The sequence below is a fragment of the Diabrotica undecimpunctata genome, chromosome 3 (assembly GCF_040954645.1).
Source record: "Diabrotica undecimpunctata isolate CICGRU chromosome 3, icDiaUnde3, whole genome shotgun sequence".
Taxonomy (NCBI): Eukaryota; Metazoa; Arthropoda; class Insecta; order Coleoptera; family Chrysomelidae; genus Diabrotica; species Diabrotica undecimpunctata.
Window position 1 is genome coordinate 75,827,001 of NC_092805.1, and position 18,187 is coordinate 75,845,187.

At 32.8% G+C, this 18,187-nt stretch overlaps 1 protein-coding gene across 4 annotated transcripts in view; it reads left to right on the forward strand.

Moving 5' to 3' along the window:
* The window catches only part of sub (kinesin family member subito), a 245,003-nt gene that overhangs the window by 139,700 nt on the left and 87,116 nt on the right, over positions 1-18,187 (forward strand). For 2 of the 4 annotated variants that reach the window (XM_072526083.1, XM_072526084.1), the window contains exon 7: positions 1,513-1,769. In XM_072526083.1, the coding sequence (XP_072382184.1) occupies positions 1,513-1,769 (257 nt within the window). Of the gene's footprint in view, positions 1-1,512; positions 2,320-17,322; positions 17,450-18,187 lie in introns of those variants that run through there. The other 2 variants (XM_072526082.1, XM_072526081.1) reach the window with 2 other exon arrangements.

Below are 18,187 nucleotides of genomic sequence, written 5' to 3' on the forward strand. Positions count from 1 at the left end.
AATTTCAAAAGGTTTAGTAAATTGCAAATTAACAATGAACTAATAATTTTTTTGCTTTAAATCTAAACTAAAATCTAGATAGTTTTTTATGTAATAATTTTTTACACAATTTTTAACAATTTGAAAAAATATATGTGTTTATATATTTATAATTATACAATAATTATATAAAATTTTGAATATTTTTGTCATAAAATTAAATTTGAATAAAAAATGCGACTTTGATAGCTTTAAAAAAAACTACAGGCTCAAAGGTATCTTTAATTTTTACACAGCAAATTTTAAGAAACCTCCGAAAAATAATTTTCCGATTTCCTACAAACAAATTTCTAAAACGTTACTTTTACAACTTTTTATCGAATTTTTTTTCTACACCCTTAAATTTTTTGTAACTAATTACACAATCATCTTTTTATAGAAAATTTATTTGCGGATAATAATTTAACCTCAATCGATTTTTTTCCTGGATACTAAATGATACTTTTGTTGTGTTGTTTTCATCCTAAAACTTTTCCCGAATTATCCACAACTTTTCAGCTGAAACATATTCAAACCCTAGTTATAAAAAATCTTTCGAAAACAGTTCTCCAAAACTCTAATTTTTGTAGAAATTGTTAGCTGATTTGGTACAAATTCCTACAAAAAGGATATATCTTCGTTTTTCTTTGGATTACCAGGATTTCTATTTAGTTTTTGTAAGAAACCAGGTTTCGAAGTGTATGTCTTAGTGCAGAGAACACATTGTATGAATACTTTTGATTTTCTTCTGTGAAAGTGTGTTTAAAGGAAAAATTTTTATTTAAAAAATTTCCTTTATAAAAGGTATATTAATAAAAAAAACTCTATCGGGCTACATCACAGAACGATTTCGGAATAACTATTCCATGATCAGTGTGCTATTTGGATGTACATGTTTGAAGCCACTAAACATGTGGGTAAAAATCCTTTAAATGTAGTTTGATTAACTTTGAATTAAATCTTTGATATTTAAAAACTGTGATGTTTAAGTTATAAAAGGAATTGATCACATGGCAACGTAGGACTCCACTGGGGTTGCTAGTCCTTAGACGAAGTCTAAAGAATTTACTTTTCTTGTGGACGTTTGTCTTTAAATGCTGATTTACTTGTAGAATACGGTCCATTCAACTTTTTATATTATTATCATTTTAAACTTTGGTTTATTTTGATTTGATTGATTTGCCTCTATATTATAGTAAAATGTTGACCTCAATATATCTATTTCGTGATTATCTCTATATGTGCATGACACTTTCGCAGTTTACGGTTACTTTTATTTTTGATATAATTATCTAAATTAAGAAGGAATTTCATACATTTCTTTCTCAAATCAGTTTTTAAATTTTTATTTTAATTTATTTAATTTTAAGATTATCAATGTAAATGAAGTGTAATGGCACGTGAAATGTAATTTATGAAAGTCTTGATTGGTTATAATTTTATCCATGAGTTGATTTTATTCTTTTACTTCTTAATCTCTATTTTCATTTGTAGCTATCGCAAAAAATATAATAAAGAAAAATCAGAGGCTGTTTTGTTACGCGAACAGATTGAATTGTTAACACTAGAGCTACAAAAAAGATCTATTTGTGTTGCTTCTGAAGAATCTAGTGACACTGATGACAACGAGATTCAAAGTCATGAACAAGAAACAAATAGTTTCATTATTGCACCCAAAATAGAACCAAATTTCTCCTTAGATGAATCAAAGTGTCTAAATGTCACTTCTGGAGGAGATAAAACTGGCAATGGTAAGTGCGAGGTTATTAATACTACACACTGTGTGAATATTACTTCTGGGGAACAAAAAAATAGCAATACTGCATGCGATGTTATTAATACTACGCACTGTCTGAGTATAACTTCTCAAGGACATAAAAATAACAATGGTGAACGAGAGGATATACTACACTCTGTGTGAATGTCACTTCTAGGGAACATAAAAATGGCAATAGTGAACGCGATTTTATTAATATTACGCACTGTCTGAGTATAACTTCTGGAAAACATAAAAATGATGATGGTGAATGTGAGGTCTTTAACACTACACAATTTCTGAATGATATTTCTGAAGAACTTAACAATGGTAATTATGAAAGCTAAAGCATTTGAAGCTAATAAAACAGTTGCTGTTGGTGATTTACACTAATTTTAGATTCAATTTTTATGTTTAAGTATCTTAGTAATTTAAGAAACTGTGATAGTACTGTTTTATAAGTTTTATTTTAATTACAAAATTCATTTTTAAATTATTCATGTTTGTATTTATTTTTTTTTTCCTGTCACGCAATTCGGTTTCAGAAATGATTTTGGTATATTAGAGGCTTAATTCAGTATGTAAGTTTTAGTTCAAATATATGCTAATATGAATGTTGAGTATTTCATCGAAAATGGAACGGTCCTTAATATGGTGCAGCGTAATAGGTTTATGAAAATTCTAAAATAATTACTTAATGGGATATAAGTTAGGAGAAAAAAAAAACACTTAATTAGCAAAATAATGAAACGTTATTCTTAAACTTAAACTAATAGTTTTAAGCAAACTGCATTAAAAACGTAGTACCTATATTGGAAAAGATAATAAATTTACAGCTAGAAAACAATTCTATCAATATAAATATAATCTAAACCAGACATAGATACTGATCAGTCTTATGGAACAATTACGGGATACCATTGATTTCTTCAAAATAAACAAGCGATTCTAGACCAGCTGTCAAAGAGCAGACGTTGACTCTGACCATAACTCATCAAAAAACTTTGGATTTAAAGAGAAAATGATCTTGTAAACCGCGTAAACATGTTGATAAAATATCGCTGCTTTAGAAAATAAGAAAACTAATCAAAAGCTACAAACATAATTAGAAAAAGTAAATTCTAACTGAAAATGAGGAAAAAGACGTAGTGCAAATAGCACTGGCAAGAGATCAATTAATACACATAAAGCTTCACTTTAGACACAAAAAGTTACAGACAAAGGGAAGTTGGATGACACAGGAAATTCTAGGCATGATGGAAGACAGAAGAAATGTAAAAAAGGAATACAGAAGAATTTTGTACATATAACAAGTAAATATAAAAAATTAAGGAAATAATTAAAATAAAAGGTAAAAATACATGTATCATTAAAAAACTGCGGGACATCAGAAGCAGACTGCTACTTTCAAAACATGACACTTTTAGAAAACAAAAAAAAATATATTAAAATATATCAGACATAACCTTTTCAAAAATAACACAAATAGTCGTCAGAGAGTCGACCTCTAAAAATCATACGAACAAGCTGAATTTTGCAGAGAATATTAATTTTGGGACCCCAAAACAGATGCAAAAAAGTTTACCACTTTTACCCTCTAGCCTCCCCCTAAAACCACGCTCGCAGTGGGGTAAAAACGCAAAAAAATCAATTTACCAAGAATCTGTACACCGTAGAAAAAAATGTTTCATAAAAATGCAGCTGAGATAATTTTAAACAAAAATGTTTATAAGCAATTTTTCTGTAGGATGAACCGTTCTCTTAGAAACAACGCTTGAAGCGACGGTCGATTTTGCATGTCAGTCACTTGCGCGAAATCAATGTTCAATAAAATTTGTATCAGCTCGACGGTAAAAATTCGATATCTTTAGATTCAAATGTCCTATCGACAATAATCAAGATGCGTTTTAAAGGCAAAGAGTGCATCTTTCGTATGCAGTTTTTGTATTTTGCCGAGAATAAACTCGACAGTTTTTATACAGGTGTTAAATAAATTAAAGTAGCGCGATTTTGACCATTTTTTACGATTCTCGTGAGATCAATAGAATTGATCACTTTCATTGACCAGTTGTAGTAAAATTTCCATTTTTAGAGACCAATCTTTAAAACCTATGGCATGAAATTTCAATTTTGATTTTTGGCAACCAATATGAGTTATTTGAAATATGATTAGAAACGCAGAATTTACTGTTTTACATTACAAAAGATCGACTTATAGTTTTCCCGTAGGCAAACCTATTTTTAAAAAATAATTACTTTATTAAAAAAGTACAAAATCGAAAAAGATCATGACAATTTTTATATAAAACTATAATGTTCCCCACTTCAAGTTTACGAACAGACTGAAAAATATCTATAATAAAAATGCAATGCTAAAATGATAATTAAGTAAATATAAAAATACAAACTAATCTTATTACAAAGTTCATTAGAACACTTGGCATATTTCATGGAGTGAAAAATGCTCTGGATTTGGTACAGGAACTGTGGGATCATCTTCTTCCGTAGGTTGTTCATAATATGTTGGATGTGGATTTTCTTTTGTTCTTAACTTCTTAATATAGTGAAGGGCTATGAAGATGACAATAATTATTATTAATTAATATATATATATATATATATATATATATATATATATATATATATATACAGTGTGAATATTTAGTCTTACCACCCCAGTGAACTCCGTTATATAGCTACCACCTCAGATTTTTTAAATAGTAATGGGGGTCGTGCGATAGTTTGTTGGAAAAAGAAACTGGCAAATTACCCTAAAGAAAACTTAAATTACTGCACGAGATGCTCGAAATGTTCTCCATTTACTTCCTGGCAGAAGTAGATTCTTTGTTTCGTTGCCTCCCTAACCCTTTGTAGGGTCTGCATATCAATCCTATCACATTCTTCGATTATTCTTTGACGGAGTTCATCAACTGTCGTCAACTGGCTCCCATACAGTTTGGATTTAAGGTAACCCCATAGGTAAAAATCTAGAGGAGTAAGATCTGGTGATCTTGGTGGCCATTCAATGAATCCACGACGTCCAATCCATCTTCTCGGATACAAATTATTTAAAAAATTTCAAACGCCAGCATCGTAATGAGGCAGAGCTCCATCTTGCTGGAAAATAATATCTTGGGTGAATTCGCCTGGATTGTTTCTAAGCACATCATGAATTGCAGGAATTATTTGTGTTTCCAATAGATTAAGATAGCTTTCCCCCGTTAAATTGCCTTCGATAAAGAAAGGGCCTATAATGTGATCCCCTAGTATACCTGCCCAAACATTTAATTTAGTGGGAAATTGAGTATGACACTCTCGAAACAATCGAGGGTTTTCATCAGACCAATATCTTACATTTTGTCGATGTACATGACCATTTAAATAGAATGTAGCTTCATCGGAAAAACAAATATATCTTAATAACTTGAATCTTGTGAAATATTATTATCCATAGTTTCACAATATTGCAGTCGTCGATCTGGATCATCCTCTATCAATTCGTGCACCATTGTCATCTAATAGGGATGAAATTTTTGCTTTTTTAAAATGTTTAAGACAGTCCTGTGACTTACTTTGCATTCGCGAGCAACAGTTCTAGTTGAACTAGATGGATTTACTACAAATTGAGACAAAATATCTACTTGCTTTTCCTCAGAAATCTTTTTTCTACCATCCCGTTTCTTGTTTTCGACAGAACCAGTTTCACAAAATTTGATGACAAGTAGTCTATAATAATGTCGATCAACTCGACGATTCGGAAAACGTTCATTAAATATTCTCACAGCTTCATGGTAGTTACCGCCTACTTCGCTAAATATTAAAATTGCTTCACATTTGTCTACTAATCTACGAGGTGGTGCCATTTTGATTGTTTTGAATTTTTAATACTAAAAATTTACAGTTTACCACTAAAGCTCACCAAATCTCAAGTTCTTGTCAATATTCTTTACAATCAACAGTGTTAATTGCTTGGTTTTTATGAGAGTTGTTAAAAACTATACACGCCAACTAGATTATTTAAAAAATTGTTCTAACCATGATATGTTTTAACGACACAAAAGTATTTATTCTGCAAAAAAATAATTCGGTATAAACGGTCAAGAATAAAAATGAAATAAATTTTGTTATACCGAATGTCCCATATTAAAGCAAAACCAGTGTACCTACTTTTGTATTGTTGTATCGCAAAGTGTATCTCCAAACAATAAATCGTTATTAACAAACAGATCCTTAAAGTTAAAGTAAAGTGTGATAGATTTTAGAATTCTTCTTTTTAAACCCTTTCCAACGAACTATCGCACGACCTCCATTGCCATTTAAAAAATCTGAGGGGGTAGCTGTAAAGTTGGGGTGACAATTTTTTTTATGTTATAAAATACCTCTATTAAAATAAAAATTGACGGGTCCGAGCGTTTTTCATCTTTGTCTTAAATAACGGAGTTCACTAGGGGGGGGGGGGGGTAAGACTTAATATCCACACTGTATATATATATCGAATTTGATTTTGATTCATTTGGATTGTGTGAATTTTGTCGAGAGGGATATCCTTTAGAACAATTTCTGGAACTTCTTCTTGAGCATTAGAAACTCTCAACTCAGGTAAGAGAAGTGGTTGGCCTTGGACAACTGTCTTTTTATTAATAAACGTTTTCTTATCTACTTTGAACTGGCATTGATAAGGAATGGAAACTAGAAAATTTCCTTTTAATGTGGTAAAATCTGTTTTCTGACATATCGTCTCGATTTTAGTTAGGTTTACGAAGATGGCAATGTAATGTGAATCATCAATTTGTTGTATTACATTCTCAGATATTCGGACGGGAGTTCTGCGGCAAGTTGTGGAACTAGTCTTCAGTTGCAATAATTGAAAGACACAATCTTCTTTCTCTATTCCAGCAGAGAAATCGCCATCAGTACAATAGAAATTGGGCTTCAGGTCCAGACAGGGCAGTAAGTGATATTGGTAATAATTTTCATTCATAGTCAGGAAGGTATTTTGAGGTACGATGGTAGTGTGATTTGACGTAGGAATTGAATAAAGGTGATAATAGGAGAAGATTTCTGGGTAAACAATAGGAAAGTGAACAGCGAAAACAATTTTTGTCACAGAGTAATACGCTTCTGTTTTTAAAATATCATATTTATAAGTATCATTACAATTTTGAAAAAATACTTCATTTTTTCTATGGTATTTTAAAATGATCTCTATGATAGAATTTAACTCATTTTTATCGATAATGCTATTATGTAAAATTTCAAGTCGAGCAAAAGTAATGGCATTTTCTATTTCATCTAAAAGCGGTAAGATAATGTTTAAGCTTAAGTTTAACTGATCTAATATATTTCTAGTCTGCAAATAGTCATTGAAATCAAATACACTCGCGATCATAAAATCCGGGTCACCTTGAAAATTTCAAGTTTCTTGAATATTTTTGCATCTGGTGCAGTAATAAGCATCTTTTTTTTAGGCTAATGTATTTTTTATTTGTCATCAATGTTTGTTTTGAAAGAAAAAAAAACGGTTTTTTATTGTTTTTATTTAAAAAGCAGAAAACAAACCAAATTGTTAATAAAACAGACATACGAAAAAAAAAATATAAAACGTGGTAAAACAGTGGAATTTCAATGACTAATATCGTGTATTGCCTCCCCTTGCTCTAATAACCTCTCGACGACGGGGCATACTCTCAATGTTATCTCTATGTTATTCCACTCTCTCACTAACAGATCCTTAAGCTCCTGTGCGTTGTTAGGATGAGGTGTATGGGTTTGAATACGTTTTTTCAAATCGTCCCAGAGATGTTCGATGGGATTCAGGTCCGGAGACCTAGCTGGTCAGGGTAACCTCGTAATTCAAACCTCATCCAAGTATTGCATACTGATCCTGGCAACGTGTGGTCGCGCGTTGTCCTACATAAAAACGGCGTCTTCTCCAAGCCCTGCCATGGTGGGCATAACATGTCCTTCCAGTATCTCCGTAATGTACCTTCGTGCAGTTAAGGACCCATTTTAGATGAAGGGTAATTCTGTGCGGAAGTCGGAAGATACACCTCCCCAAGCCATGACCGAGCCTCCACCAAATGGCATTCTTGGAGCAATGAAAGCTTGTGAAAATCGTTCACCGATTCTCCTCCAAACTCTTACACGTCCATCGGAGATCCAGTTAGGCAGAAACGGGATTCATTTGAGAATAACACTTTGCTCCTATCATTAATTCCCCAATGCGCGTATTGTCAAGCAAAAGCTAGTCGTGCAACTCGATGCGCCCGGCGAAGTGGCGGTCCTGTAGCCATTACCCGAGAAGATAGTCCAGAAGCACGAAGTCTTCTCCTGACTGTTGCAACGCTAACATTGCAATTTCGTACTTCCTGTAGACGATTTCGATGCATAACCGCAGTTGAGGTCCGGACAAGGAAACGGTCATCTCGTGCTGTGTTCGCTATTCTTCATCCAGCGCCAGGTCGTCTGGTTAGCAAACCCGTCTCCTGAAAGCGTTGAAGCACTCGTTGAACCGTAGAAATGCTTACGCCAACAGTTCTTGCGACTTGCCGTTGATTGTGACCGTCTTCCACAAGCGCAGCAATGCGTACCGTTCCAACAACAGCCAAAGGCATTTTTGTCAAAAAATAAACAATAATAAACACTAAAATTTGACTAATAAACACGAATGGTGGCAATAATAAACGTTTGTTTGTTGCGTTTGAATAGAAAGTCGAAGCACAAATGAGACATTTAAAACAAGCGGCAGTTACAGGTACCGTTCATTTTGGGAAGTGTATAGTTTTTCGCGAAATCGTCATTATTGGAATTCTTTGTTACAAAGGAAACCGCTAAGCCGATAACAATTCTCAGAAACATGCATTAGTTTGTATTTGTGTTATTATTATTTACGATAAAGCTCGTTAAAAATGAAATAACGGTGATTTTCAAGGTGACCCGGATTTTATGATCGCGAGTGTATAAATTTATTTAAAGATGTACGCATCTTATTTATGCCCATAAAAATAGTTTCTTGATTGTTCTGTTTCTTGAAGAGTTACTGTTTCGTTAAAATTTGCTATTATGTCTTTGGTCAGAGAAATTTGTTGATTATGTTTTTAAACTAGTATTTGATTATTATTTTGGAGATCAGAGATGGCTTGAAAACAAGGCGTCACTGGAATCAAGATTACCAGAGATACTTTTAATTATAGATCCTAAACCGTCTATAAGACCTCTTTTTGACCTAAAAGGTGGCAATAAAGAATTGAATTTTTGTTCAGCGGATTTAAGTTGGAAGAGTAGAGCATGGTCAAAGTTATAAAGTTCTTGAAAATAAGGATAACTAAGGCCATCTTGAATTACAAGTGTTACATTATCATATGCATATCTTATAGATTCTATTTCGTTACTTATAGGGGAAAGATCGTAGTAATGAAGAAATGTATGTATTTGGGATTTTACCTTTGCTGTTCCTAAATTATACGGAAGTATTTCGGGATTATTTTGGAGGTTAGTTATTTGAACTTCCTGTGTTCTTACTAGAGGAAGGACCAGGGTCGATAGGATTAGTAGCGTCCTGTAACAATGTTGCTCAGTTAGTTTTTGGTCTTTTAAGGTTTTGTTTGTCTAATAATTTATTGCTGTGTACCTTTACTTTATGTGTTCGTCTGCGATAGCTTTTTCTTTGTAAAATTTTCGATTAAGTTTGTTTCTGGTTAATGTTGTGTTTTTCTTGTATACATCAGTATCGGGTAAATAGTCTAATGGTTCATGTCGGTCTTTGTTGTGACGTTCTATTGGAGATTCCTTTTGAGATATTAGCTTTTCGTTTAAAGATCTATAAATTTTTGCAGTAGCTTCTCTGTGTCTTTGGATATAATTATTAATTAGAATTTGCTCCAAATTTATATCATATATTTCTTTTGAATTTAAATATCCATTCAGTATGTCAATTGGCTTCTGTTTTGTAACAGAATGGATCGAATTATATATATTTAGGGATTCTACAGTATTCTCTGCGTTCCCTCGCTCAACCGTTTCCATCTCTCTCTCTGTTGTTCCATTCTCCATCGTTTAGTCCTCTCTTACTCATGGCGTCGTCTACTTCGTTCCTCCAGGATTTTCGGGGTCGTCCTCTTTTCCTCCTTCCTATGGGGCTCCATTCGGTTATTCTATTTATCCATCTGCTGTCGCTAGCTCTTCTTACATGTCCATACCACTTTAGTCTTTTTTGTTCTATATATGTTAGTATGTCTGTTTCTATTGATGTTCTTTGCTTTTTATTTCGTCATTACTTCTCCTATCCATTCTTGTTACTCTGCAGCATCTTCGCAGGCATTCCATCTCTGTTGCTATTATCTTACTGCTGTTTTTCTTGTTTATGATCCAATTTTCGGCCCCATATGTCATAATACTTCGCACTAATGTTTTATAAATCTGCGTTTTTGTCTTCATATTTAGGTGTCTATCCCACCATACTGAGTTAAGTTGTCGGATTGCTGTTCTTGTTTGTCCTAATCTTTGTGTAATTTCTTCCTCTGTTGTTGCCTTTTTCGTGATTATAAACCCCAGGTATTTGAATTTATCCTTTCCTTTGATTGTTACGTTGTCATCAATCTGTAGATCTTCTATGTCTTCTTCACTTGTAGATAGGTACTCTGTTTTCGCGAGGTTAATATCTAGGCCAGCCTTGGTATATTCTTCTTGTAGTTTCTTCATCTTCATCATGTAGCTGAGGTCGTCTTGATCTTGTGCAATCACTACTTGATCGTCTGCAAAACTTAACGTATATAGGTATTCGTTCCGTACCGGTACTCCCATGCCTTCGCATTTTCTTTTCCATGTAGTCAAGGCTTTCTCTAAGTATATTTTGAATAGGGTTGGAGATGTGGAACAATCCTGCAGGAGCCCTTTTGTTGTGGTGAAGTCTCCTATGATTCTTGTTCCCATTTTAATGGACACTTTATTTTCTTTATACAGAGCTTTTGTAGCTTCTATGGGTTCCGTCTGTATTTCTAATTTGTACATTGCCTCCCATAGTTCTGACCTTGCTACAGAGTCATACGCCTTTCTTAGATCCACAAATGCCAAGTGTATATCTCTATTTTTTGCTTTTTTCTTTTCCAACAGTTGTTCCAGTGTGTATATCTATGCATGATCTTCCTGCCGTGAAGCCTGCCTGATCCTCCCCGATTTTGCCTTTTATCGCTTGCTCTATCTTTTCTCGCAGTATCTTCCCATATAATCTTCCTATTGATGATATTACGCTTATTCCTCTGTAGTTTTCGCATCGTTTTCTATCTCCTTTCTTAAATATAGATGTCATATATGCCGCCGAATTATTGTATCCTAATACTGCATAAACCATATCATTTAGGATATCTATTTGATTGTTATTTTTTGCTCTTATAATTCTCAGATGTTCAATAATAGTGGAATGAAATCTTTCGATAGCACCTTTTGCCTGGTTACTGTTTGCGGTGACGTAATGTGTTTCGACTTTGTGAACATCGAAAAATTCCTGAAGAACCGAATTTTTTAGTTCAGTTCCTCTGTCCATTACAACTAAAGAGGGAATACCGTGATGAGACATAAATATTAGTAATGCTCTTGTTATTTCGATACCAGTTAATGCTGTAAGCGGGTAGGCTTGTCCGTATTTTGAGAAAGTGTCAATAATTGTCAAAAATTTATGTCCTTGTGCAGATAAGGTGTCACAAAATATAATTTCCATTGGTTTGCCGGTGTTGGTGTAATAGTTAATTTCTGGCGTGGAGGGTTTCGTTCATGTTTATTGGTTTGACAAATCTCACACTTATTTATGAAGTTCGTTATGTCGGTTTTCTTGGTAGGCCAATAGTAGAGTTGTTTAAGTCTGCTTTCTGTTTCAAGTATGCCACGATGGTTTGTTTTTCCTTGATGATATTTTCTGATAGTTTGGTGTTATTCGTCTTTGTCAATAATGTCTCTTAGAATTATATTACACTTAATTAATTTGTAAGCAAAATTTTTAAATAGTTCTTAAAGACGTTTATGGTGTTATTCTCTAGGTCATTAGTAGAAATTTGTATATGAAGACGTTTTTTGTTAGGAAAGTCTTTGGTTTAACTGATGAATGTAAAACAAAGTCAATAATAATTTGGTGGTCAAAAGAATTTATGCTTTTTTCCGTAACTTCCATTCCTAGAACAGGATCTTCTGCACTTGTATGTACGGTATTGTTGTCATCATCTTCTTTGTCTCCGTTTGGGTTTGATTGATCTATTTCGTCTTCTCTTTGTAAATTTTCTTCTGTGTCTTCATTCTCTTGATTTTCTTCATCTATTGTTTGCAAATCGCCTGCATTTGCAAGTACTGATTCATTGTCATATTTTGGTCGTTATTAAGATTTTCCATGTATTTTATAAATTCATTAGTATTTATTTCAACTCTAGATAGAGCGTCAGCATTTCCGTTTGTCTTTCCTTTTATATATTCGATTTCGTAATTAAATTCTTCTAGCTTTAATCGCCATCGAACTAGTCTAGAATTTGGTTCCTTCAAAGACATTAAGTATCTAAGTGGTTTATGGTCACATTTTATTGTAAATTTAACTCCGTAGAGATAAGGTCTGAAGTATTTTGTGGCCCATACTACGGCTAATAGTTCTCTCTCGATAGTGCTATACTTTTGTTCGGATTCATTTAACGTTCTGGATGCGTATGCAACAGGTTTTTCTTGTCCGCCTGTATTTTGGGCTAAAACTGCTCCAATAGCGAAACTACTTGCATCAGTTGACAGAATAAATTTCTTCGTAAAATCTGGATACTGTAAGATTGGTTCGTTGGTAAGCAGTTCTTTGCAATCTTTAAAACATTTAATGAACTGTGGTGTGTGTTCAATTTTTGCACCCTTTTTTAGACAAGATGTTAATGGTTTTGTTACTCGAGCAAAATCTTTTATGTAACTTCTGTAGAATCCAAGTAATCCAAGAAAGGAGATTATTTCTTTAGTTGTTTTTGGTAATGGGTACTTATTAAAAGCTGTGATCTTCTCGGGGTTTGGCTTAATACCTTCAGGTGTCACAATTTGTCCTAAATAAGTAACTTCCTTCTTTAGGAGCTCACATTTATCCAATTGAATTTTGAAATTTGTCTCTTTTAGTCTTTCGAACACTTTATCCAAATTTGCGATGTGTTCTTGCAACGACGTGGAAAATACTATGATGTCGTCTAAATAAACTAAACATATCTCATTTTGTAATCCTCTCATAATGTCGTCAATTACTCAATTACTGAAAAGTTGCTGGGCTATTCTTTAATCCCATTGGCATTCCAACATACTCATAGTGACCGTTCTCTACAGTAAAAGCTGTTTTCTGGATATCTTCAGGTTTCATTTCGATTTGGTAAAAACCACTAGCTAAATCTTGTAAAGTAGTTACACCTGCCTAATTTATCCAAAACATCGGTAATATTCGGGATGGGATAGCGGTCGTCTATCGTTTTTTCGTTGAGCTTGCGGTAGTCCACTACGATTCTGAATTTCTTTTTACCGGAAGCGTCCGAAGAAGAAGAAGAAGAATCCAAATATTCGACGACCAAGGCGAATTGCTCGGCCTAATAATTCCTTGGTCCAACATGGATTGTATTTGTCTCTGTACGTCTGTTTTATATACAAATGGATAACGGTATGACTTAGAATAAATGGGCATTTCGTCAGTAGTTTTTATGGAATGTTTCATTTGGTTAGTAAAAGTAAGTGGTTCACCTTCTCTGTGAAATATTGTACAATATTTTCTACAGTTTTATAATTTGTGCCTTCTCTTCGGAATTGAGATGGCCAGTTCGAATAAGCTTGTCAATATCTACTTTGTCGGTGTTTTCGTCTGGTATAATGTCGGCATAAAATAGTTCACAAGAATTATATTCAAAAGGTACAGTTTGGAGAGGTTCAGGTTCAAAAGTGTGGAATATTGGTTACAATATGACTATGGGGATCGATTTTCCTTTTAAAAATAGCTGGATTACTTTCCAAATAATGTATTGGCAAAGTTGTCTCAAGTGTAATTAATTTAGAATTTGTAAGATCCAAATGAGCTTGTAACATTTTTAAGGTATCTATGCCTAAAAGGCCACCAAAGATATCATGGAAACCAAAAAGGTGGAATTTAAAATCACCAGATTTATTAAATTCATCAAATATGGGGATCATTGCACAATTTTGTTGAGTTGATGTCTGAAATGCTGCCGATACAGTAAAAGGTTCCCTAAATATTTTATTTTTATAGAATTTTTGGGCAATTTCAGGCTTTAAAAAGGACTTAGTCGCTCCAGTATCAAATCAATAAAATAATGGGTGGATTAGAAATTTTGAGATAGGGTAATTCTTTTTTATCAGACGAAATGTTCTATCAAGGAATATCGTTGGTCAGGTCGGTTTCGTGAAAATTTTGAGAATCGTCATCATTTACATATTGATAGTTGTCACAATATTCATCTGAATTATAAAAATTTTGATTATCTTCTTCCTCAGGTATTACATCTGTGTTAAATAACTTTTCCATGACAGAAATTTGGATTTTGGCCTGTGCTTTTAAAATGATTATAATTTTGTCGGAATTGTTGTGTTGTATTTCGTGTAGAAACACTCATAGGAGTAGGTTTGGCCTGATTATTATTTGGATTGGGCTTCCAAACATTTTTTGGTTTACCGAAAACTTGAGAATTTGTAAAATATTTGGTTTGAGGTGGATTTGGGTGTCTTGGAAGTTGTACAGGACCTCTGGGAAATTGAGATCGGTAGTCAACTGTCTGAGTTATATCTGGTTGAAAATTAGATGTAGAAGGTTGGCTCATTCTTGGCTGAGAATATTGTATATTTGGCTGTCGAATTGATTGAAAATGATTGACATTTGGATTAGTTGGTTTTCGAATAAAATTATTATTATTATTAGAATTGTTGTAATTAAAAGTTTGATTTTTCTGATAGTACTTAATATTATCCTCTTCTCTAATAAACTGAATCGTTTGGTCTAACGAAGCAGGTCGCATTGCACGAATAATGGGCCCTAAAGGCTCCCTAAAAATGATTTTAATGCCTGCTTCGTAAAGAAAGCTCTTTTGGATTCACGTTTCTGGTTAATATAGTGCAAATCTATGTTATTACAACTAGCATTTAATAAAGTTCAAACAGTTCATAAAGTCTTTCATGAAAAGAATATGGAGATTCATTAGGTTTCTGTTTGATATTTACTAAATCTTGATTCAAGCAATTTTCATCACGATGATCACCAAAATTCTGAATCAAAGTATTTTTTATATCTGGCCAAGTTTTAGCGCCGCTTATGGCTACTATTTCTTCTGGTTTGCCTTCTAATTTATTAATAGTACTATTTAACAATAAAACATTTTGAAAACTGGCTAGATTATTCCTATCAAAATAATGATTTAAAATGGATTCAGTTGCATTTACAAATCTGTGAAGTTTATTAATATTTCCATCAAAATTTGGAATATCTAGAATAGGTGTTGCCATTTTATCTTTTAATTCTAATTTACAAAAATTATTAATTAAGCCTAACTCTTCATTAGTATCAATTTCGCTAAAGGATTCGTTTTCAGAAGAGGAGTATGACATAAACAAAAATTACTTACCACATCCGTGCTGCACACTGTCTTCCTCGATGGAGTTCACTGTCAAAACTGGGATATTGGTTCTCGATTTTCGCGAAGGATTGAAACCCAAAGAACTTTCCGCGATGGATTTTCCCGAAAATCTGTACCTACTAACTGCGCCACTTATAGTTTTCCCGTAGGCAAAACTATTTTTAAAAAATAATTACTTTATTAAAAAATTACAAAATCGAAAAAGATCGTGATAAGTTTTATATAAAACTATAATGTTCCTTCCTTCAAGTTTACGAACGGACTGAAAAATATCTATAATAAAAATGCAATGGTAAAATGATAATTAAGTAAATATAAAAATGCAAACTAATCTTATTACAAAGTTCATTAGAACACAAATCCTGGATCATCATTCTTAGGTGAATGACTAGAACAGGGCCGGCTCCCATAACTTTCAATTTTGATTTTTGGCAACCAATATGAGGTATTTGAAATATGACTAGAAACGCAGAATTTACTGTTTTACATTACAAAAGATCACACGTCACGGGAAGACGTCATTTAAGAAGACGGTTTTGAGTGCAGATTATAACAGAAGTTTAGTTCTTTTAAAAAATGTTTTAGATCATTTGTTGTGTGAAAATTTTAATCTAGCGTTTTTTAAGCATATTTCAAATGCCTCACATTTGTTGCCAAAACTCAAAACTAAAATTTCATGCTATAGGTTTTAAAGGTTAGCCTCTAGTAATCGAAACTTCATAGTGACCAGTCAATGAAAGGGATTGTAAACACCTGTATAAAATCTGAGTTTATTTGCGACAAAACACAAAAAATGCGTACGAAATCTGAACTCTTTACCTTTAAAATGCATCTTGATTTTTGTCGATATGTCACTTGAATCAAAAGATATCGAATTTTTACCGCCGAGCTGATACAAATTTTATTGAACATTGATTTCGCGCAAGTAACTGACATGTAAAATCGACGGTCGCTTCAAGCGTTGTTTCTAAGAGAACGGTTCATTCTACATAAAAAATGCTTATAAACATTTTTGTTTAAATGATCTCAGCTACATTTTTTATTTGAAACATTTTTTTCTACGGTTTACAGATTCTTGGTAAATTGATTTTTTTGAGTTTTTACCCACTTGCGAGGGGAGTTTTAGGGGGAAGCCCGGGGGTAAAAGTAGTAAACTTTTTTGCATCTTTTTTGGTGTACCAAAATTAATATGCTCAGCAAAATTCAGCTTGTTCGTATGATTTTTAGAATGGTAACGGATCATAAAGAACTATTCAAAATCTGACAAATGTAAGAACTAGATATGTTTTCTGACGATCCTAGTATAAACGCTTATGACGGAAACATATACTTAATTGGACCGTCAATTGCTGCATAGCAGATTTCACCAAATGAAAGAAGATTGGTAATGCTGTATTGAAGCTAATAAGTTGAATATTTAATTCACAGAAAATTTTCCGAAAATAGTGATGAAAACAACATTTTAAATATAAAAAACTGTACTAAATATATCGATGCAGAACTAAAACGAAAGATACTGAAAAAAAAAATCAATTGATACGAACAAATAAATATAAAGTAACATCCAACACAAGCAAGGTTATCAAGAACAATTCCAGCGATAAGAGGAATATTTACTTCTTAAAGCCTAAGAATCGCTAAGTAATAATTTAATAAAAATATAATAAAAATAAGATTAAAAATAAATAAAATACATACACAAGAAATATAATAACTAAGTAGCTTTAATATGAGACTTGATCTCAGTTAAATCGATCCGGATTCTTTCTTCTACTCTAAAACAAAAAAAAAAAAAGATTAACTTTGATGGTTATTCTACGGACGACCATGAACGCCACAGTAGCATAACTTTAGACAGAAAGAAAACTAGATATGGTACTAAATTTGAAGCAAGACTAACAATTTATAATTTGCTTATAGGGGGTCGAAAGTGGGGACTGAACAATCACTGGGTCTGGAGACGGGGTAAGCAAATAAATTGTAACGTTTGCGAACGGCTACTCGGGTTTTGGTTGGAGAGCTAGGTCGTAAATAAGGATTCCACTTTTTGGTAAGAACTAACAACGAAAAGGAAATCAAAAAAATACTTACAGAGATGTCCTGGGCAACACTAAACAAGAAGATTCCTAAACTATTTAAAATTAGGACGCCTTTTAAAAATCTTCTTGCTGCTTAGAAAGAAAAGATTTAGGTTGTTTCTTTCCTAAAAATGTTTTAAGGGTGAATATCTTTTTAAAAGAAATAATTTTTTTAAACTGCTAGTTTAAGAGACAAAATACATATTTATTTTTATCGTACTATAACCTTCAATTTAGGATTATTAAGTTTCGGTTGTCCCAGATGTCAACCGTTGTAGCTCCGGTTCACTCAAGTGGAGACGGGAGTGAGTATATCTCAAATCTGGGATGTTAAAAATGTAAAATTTAATTGTCAGGCGCCAGTCAGATTTATCTGAGCCATAAAGTTTCTTTCCCTAACCTAAATCTGACAAAAGTAGGAAATAAAGAGACAACCTTAACTTACATTCGTTTATTTAAAAAAAAATGTGCGAAGAACCACACTTGGTTTCAATATGAAAAGTAAATGTCAAAAACATATGTTTACACGTCGGATAAAATTTAGACCGCAGTACTAATTTTAAAATTATAATCAAGTTACAAATTACAACCTTAATCCCCTTTACTATTCGAAACAACTTTTGTACTATTTCTCCCCCAGACTATTTAAAATTTTAAGTAATGTTATTAATTATTTAATCACATAAAAATAGTAGAAAATGAAAGTA